Raw genomic sequence first — 6,000 nt, 5'->3', positions numbered from 1 at the left:
TGTACCTCGGCGTCCTAGCTGCCTTTCCTCGTGGAACGCATTCCCCTGAACGAGTCCCCCCTGCACCTCCCAGCTGGAGAAAATTCTCTCTAAATTCTCTCTCTCCCTCCCTCTCCCTCTCCGTCTCTGTCCCCCTTTGCAAACTCGAGCCAGACATCGCTCTGTAGAAGCATCCGAAGGCAGACTGTGGGCCAGTAAGGCAGCAACCAGGTCTGAGCAAAAACTCCATCCCGCTGCCGCTGTCCCGTCCCCTTGGGAGGAGCAGACAGGCTCCTAGCAGGGCAGACTGGAGGTCAGACAGCGAGTGGCCGCGCCGTGTCCGCCCACCCTGCTGCCACCGAATACACGGTGGCGTGTCACAGGCCCTTCCCCTGGGCAGCCTGTTCCCTGCTAGCAGTCACCGCCACTGCCAGACTCATTTTTACCAACTGCAACTGTTTCGGAAGGGAGGTTGGACTTTCTTTCCTTTTCTAGTACCCTTCTATGTCTGTCACCTCTTTGACACTGACATAATCGTTACCTAGGCAAAACCCCTAATACAAACCAATCCAAACCAGAGTCCATCAATAAAGCAACGGCAATAACATTGCAGCCGGTGGCCCTGAGGGAGCGTGCACCCCATGAAAGGATCAAAGCATACCCCCCGTTTTAATAGACCGAAGTCCAGGTTTTCTGCTGCTTGTGGGTCGTCAACATTTTTACTATGCCCGCTGCAGGAGCAGCAGCTGCATACGCTGGCAAGGCGGCTGGGGTGGGAGAAATTCAGCCGGCGTCTGGGATTTTCGCAGAGGATAATTTAAGCCCAGCTTCTTTCTCCAGGGTAGGGGGGCCGGGGGAGGGGGGTGGAGGGAAACGGGGGCGGGCTGCGGCGCGCATGCGCACGCCGGGCAGCCAGCTCCGCGGAGGCCCAGCTGCTACCACCGCCGCGGCCGGCGCTGTAACCGCGGCTGCCGCCGCTGCTCCGACGGGCGTTGGTGCCGTGTGCCGAGGCGTCCTGTCAGGCGGCGAGCCGGGCGCAGAGAGCCGGACGACGGCAGCGGCGCCTGCGGAAGGCAGCGGGGCTCCGAAGGGACGAGGGCGGGCCGGGCAAGCGGCGTTGGAGCGAGGCGGCAGCGCGGGCAGCCACCCGGGCGCCCTGCGTGCGATGCCGGGCGGGCGGCGGCGGCGGCGCTGAGCGGTGGGGAGGCCGAGCGCGCTGCCGCGGGCTGAGGAGGAGAAGGAGAAGGAGGAGGAGGAGGAGCGGGAGGACGCGCCGAGGGACTGCGGGCCGGGGCGGGCGCGGAGCGGCGGGGCCGCGGGGCCATGGACGCGGCGGTGGCCGCGGCGCGGGCGAGCCGGGGCGGCGGCGCGGCGCAGAGTCCGCCTGCGGCCAGGTGAGGCCCGGGGCCGAGCGGGCTCAGGGAGCCGCGCCACTGTTGCTGCTGCCGCTGCGCCCGGGCCGGGCTTTGGCCTCGGGCGGAGGAAGAGGGGTCGCCGTCGCGGCGCTTCCGCTCGGATTATCTTGGACTTCTCCCAGCTGCCTCCTTTTCTCCTCGCGCTCCCCCTCCTCCGGCTGCTCGGGCGGAGCTGCTGCTGCTGCTGCGCCGGCCTTGGGCTCGTCGTCCCCTCCCGGCCGGGGAACCCCGGAGCCTCTCGGCTCTCGGGCCGAGACCATGAGGAAGTTCAACATCAGGAAGGTGCTGGACGGCCTGACCGCCGGCTCGTCCTCGGCCTCGCAGCAGCAGCAGCAGCAGCAGCACCCGCCGGGGAACCGGGAGCCCGAGATCCAGGAGACGCTCCAGTCCGAGCACTTCCAGCTCTGCAAGGTGAGCGCCGCGGGGAAGCTGAGGTCGTTATTTGTTTTTTTTTTTTTGGGGGGGGGTCACTCAGGCTGTACCGGGGAGTGCAAAGGCAGAGATCCCCAATAATGGTCGTGGCTCTGATTAAAAACAAAAAAAATACTCGCTCCTCCCTTGCCTCCTTTGGCAGATCTTTCCTTGCTGTGTTATTTTGGAGATGGATAATCCTACTTCTGTTTTTTTTTTTTTTAATTCCCTTCCCTTTTTGCATGCAGCGTTCATTTTCAAGGCTGCTTCAAACGCATTATTTGACCTTTAATCTGTATCCTGACGCTGCTGGCGATAATGTGGAAGCGTTTCTATCCCAGCATTGTAGTATCATTCGCTAACTTCGAAATTTCCCTTGGAAACAGTGTCTGATAAATACTGTTTATCGGAAAGGCAAACCTGTTCAACCAGATCTTTTTGCCCATCATTTTTCCTTAAAATGGAGTTTGAGCGGCTTGCAATAGGAAATTGCACGGTTCTTTTATCATGAGGTTTGGTTAAAAAGTTAGTCCTGTGGGTTTTGCCTGTTAATGGCACAGTAATTGCCATTTGTAATTCAGAAAGATGATGCAGCGAATTAATTCGCCAGCTGCTCGGTGAGAAATAACTAACTTGTCTCTTCCTTAATCCCTGCCTTCCCCTTAACAGCCGTGTGTTCCTATGTCAGAGTTTCTTAAAAGTGGGCAATATATCTTTTGCTCCCATGTTCCAAACCTGTATATGGACTTAATAAGTACATTGCAAAAAATAGTTTTTGTACTCATTTTCATTTGTTACAATTGCAAAATGTTGCGATGTAGGTTGGATAATTGTTTTTATCAGATCCTCGACTAAAGTAATTCATTATATCGCAGCTTTTCCTTGGCGGTACTTGCATTTCACATTCAAATAAAGAGTGGTGTGGCGATTACGCTTTAACTAGAGGATCAATCGCATTTTTAAAGAATTTACGGACTTTGGGACCACTGCAAACTTGAGTTACTTGGCATAATAGTATTAATAAGAAATTGCCGTCTATAGAAACCAATATTATGGAATATAGTGTAACACTGGAAAAGATTTCTGTTTGTTTCAGGTTCTTTGTTAATGTCTTTGTTAAGGTAGATTTAACTGAAAAAAAAAAAAAAAAACCCAGTATGTGTATGTGTGTTGTATCAGGTGCAGTTAGTTCCAATTCTAAAGCCTCCATTGACTTTTCTATTTTTACATCTCCTTTGCCGCCTGGGTTGCTGTGATGTCACTTGCCATCCCTAGACTGTTCGCCATGGATTTCCCTATCAGCCCTCAGCTCTGGCCTTTGATCCTGTACAGAAGATCCTGGCGGTGGGAACTCAGACTGGTGCTTTAAGGCTGTATCCTTTCTTGAATTTTTTTTTTTTTAACTTTGGCTTTATTATCCTTAGTCCTTCTGTGTTGCTGATTAGTTAGTTACATTTAAAAAAATTTCTGTTTAATCCCAAAGAAATGGTGTAATCAGATGTACATTATGAGAAATCATGTGGTGTTGGTTTCCCTTGATTGTACGTATACTTGGGTTGTATGCTGCTGCAGTGGTTCTCATCTCTCAGGTTAAGTAGCTAAACATACAATGAAATATAGGTCTGCAGTTTTGTTATAGTACTGCTTTCTCCTAGAAGTTCTAAGAGGAAATATATGTGCTTATATGACTACTCTGCTGAACGGGGTATATTATGGAAGAAGTTTAAAGACAGCGGTATGGTGCACTTTTTAATGGCTTTTAAAAATATTGTGCATGGTAGATGCTGAACTAACAACCTATATATTAATCTAATAAATTAGAAGTTGGATTTGAAGTTGAATTTGGTTGTCTCCTTCATGTCCATCTAGAAAAATCATTAGCAGAATATTAATGTAACAAATTAGTTTTCTGTGAATAGTTATGAAAGGTTAATATTTATGGATGTTCTAGAACATTTTCTTGTAAAATGCATAGAAATAAATGTAGTCTCTTGATACATTTTTTCTCTTTCATCATCTACATTTATTTCATGTAAGAGCTGTTAGGTTAGTACATTAAGGTATTGGTGTACAAAGAATTATTTTTCCTGGTTATTTCTCATCTATAGTAATTTTGTCATAACAATTTTTTCCCAAACACTTCAAAACTTTTTTTCAAGAAGTTCTTTTTAATCTAAGCAGTGAAGACTTTCTCACTTCCTCTTTATGCTATTCAACTTCAAATAAAATTTGATTGCTTTTACTATGGCCTTGAACCATAGTTACACTAAATATTCTTATTTTTAAATTTAAACAAAAGGTTTTAGAAAGAAAATGCTGTCTTCATCCCTTTGTAGTAATATGTAGCTTCTACATATTATTTAAGTACTATGCTGCTAATAAATAGAAAAATTGAGATGATCTTACTAAACATTACCATTGTTCAAAAAAATGGGTTTGGGGAACAGCTTTACTTACTTACATTTTAGATTTATTAGCATTTGAATTAAACAGGTACCAGCCATTTTACTTATAATCTTTTAAAATGTTTCTAAGAGGTACTATATGATATCGGATATGTCTTAAATTTCATTCCTGATTTAGTATGCTATCTTCAAAATGCCAATGTAAGTTTTCAGGTGTGTTTTTGAACTGTGTTACTAAGTGAAGTCTACTGTCCATAGTAAATAGCACAGATATGCAGTCCTATCTATCTGAACCTGGGACAGTCTATCTTCTGGGACAGTCTGTCTGAACTGCTCTTGTTCAGATGACATAGAATGTGTTTTTGGCTTCAATTATTTAGATATTTTTATTCTTGAACCCAAGTGTTAAGACTTTGTAGTGTAGGATTCCTGTTTTAGCCTTGTAAAGATAGGAATAGTTAATTTCATTAGCACTCAGCAAAACTGTAGTGCTAAGACTAGGGTATTGTTCTAGAAGGAATTGGAAGCGGATTTTTTTCTCCCCCACAAAATAATTTCATCATTGGACTAGAAGGAAAAAACAAAAACAAAGTTGAATTTACTCAGTTATTTTTAGATTATTTTACTTTTCCCTAAAATAAGTTTTTACTGGTTTTTCAGTGTGGTTTCAACAGTTTCATAGAATATACATTTTTTTTCTATTAACCACTGATCTGGTCCTTTTATAATTGAACTATAAGTTCCATCAGCAAGGCTTATTTTTACAAACTAAATATTAGTCTTAGCCAGTACTTTTAACCCTAACGTATTTGGATAGTGAGCCAGTGGACACAAAGGTGTAGTTAAAATGTTAGGCATAGTGTTGATTGCTTATTAAAAGTGGATCAAGGTTCAAAATTACTACATATATATGACTTTTAGTATTTATATTTTTATAGTTTAATATTATGTAAATGAAAGTGAATGTGCAATTATAGTTTACAATTACACTAATTTGTCTTAGAGTCCTCTTACTGTATTTAGAATGAAGTTTGGAAAATTATGTACCAAATCTCCTTCTGCTTTTCTTTTATGAGATTTGTATGAACATTTCAGAGTGATAATTGGCTTGCCTACGAGTAATTCCACCTTGTCATTCCTTTTGTTGGCTTAAGTAGCAGATGAGCTTATGAGCTTTATTATGGCTGTGATTTATAGAAAATGACTAATACCTTTTTATACTTATCTTGTTTTCCACATATGTAGTTTAAAATACATATTAGATTCTTTTTTCTTTATCTTTTGAAATTAGCTACCTAAATTTATAGATTCTAATTTCAGAGCTCCATATTGATTTAACATGCATAGTTATTACGAATCTGTTTATTGATGTTGCTGTTGTATTTTTCCCTATTGTAACTGGTTTCTTTTAATCCTTCTTTGTTTTCTTCTATACTAGACTCCTATAGTCTGTAATATATATCCTAAAAGATATCTAGGGGAGAAAAATAATTCTAGATTAAGTCTTTTCCTTCAGTTAACTTCACAGCAAAAAATAGGAAATGTTTTCAGAAATAGGCTTGGGGAATTATAATTCCAAGTGCATTTTGATCATGTTTAACTAGTTCTCCAGCAGAAACATATCCTAAGTTGATCTCCTACCTTGAGTTCAAAGCAAAACAAAACAAATTCAGAAAACTAGGTGAGAAAATTATGTTCAATATGTAATGTTTGCAGATAAGGATTAGTGAAAATTGGAGTTCTTAAAGAATACCTAACCAATAGTGAGGTAAATGGTAATCTACTTACCT

At 43.5% G+C, this 6,000-nt stretch overlaps 1 protein-coding gene across 10 annotated transcripts in view; it reads left to right on the top strand.

Moving 5' to 3' along the window:
- The first annotated feature begins 1,347 nt into the window (after positions 1 to 1,347).
- The window catches only part of Stxbp5 (syntaxin binding protein 5), a 164,425-nt gene continuing 159,772 nt past the window's right edge, over positions 1,348 to 6,000 (top strand). For all 10 annotated transcript variants that reach the window (XM_020168715.2, XM_020168716.2, XM_074072510.1 and 7 more), the window contains exons 1-2: positions 1,348 to 1,805; positions 3,081 to 3,178. In XM_020168715.2, coding sequence (XP_020024304.1) covers positions 1,653 to 1,805; positions 3,081 to 3,178 — 251 coding nt within the window. In that variant the 5' untranslated portion in view covers positions 1,348 to 1,652. The remainder of the gene's footprint in view (positions 1,806 to 3,080; positions 3,179 to 6,000) is intronic.

This window comes from Castor canadensis, chromosome 1 (genome assembly GCF_047511655.1).
Source record: "Castor canadensis chromosome 1, mCasCan1.hap1v2, whole genome shotgun sequence".
NCBI lineage: Eukaryota > Metazoa > Chordata > Mammalia > Rodentia > Castoridae > Castor > Castor canadensis.
Note: the sequence above shows the minus strand (reverse complement) of the source record. Positions and strands in the feature narration are given on the sequence as shown.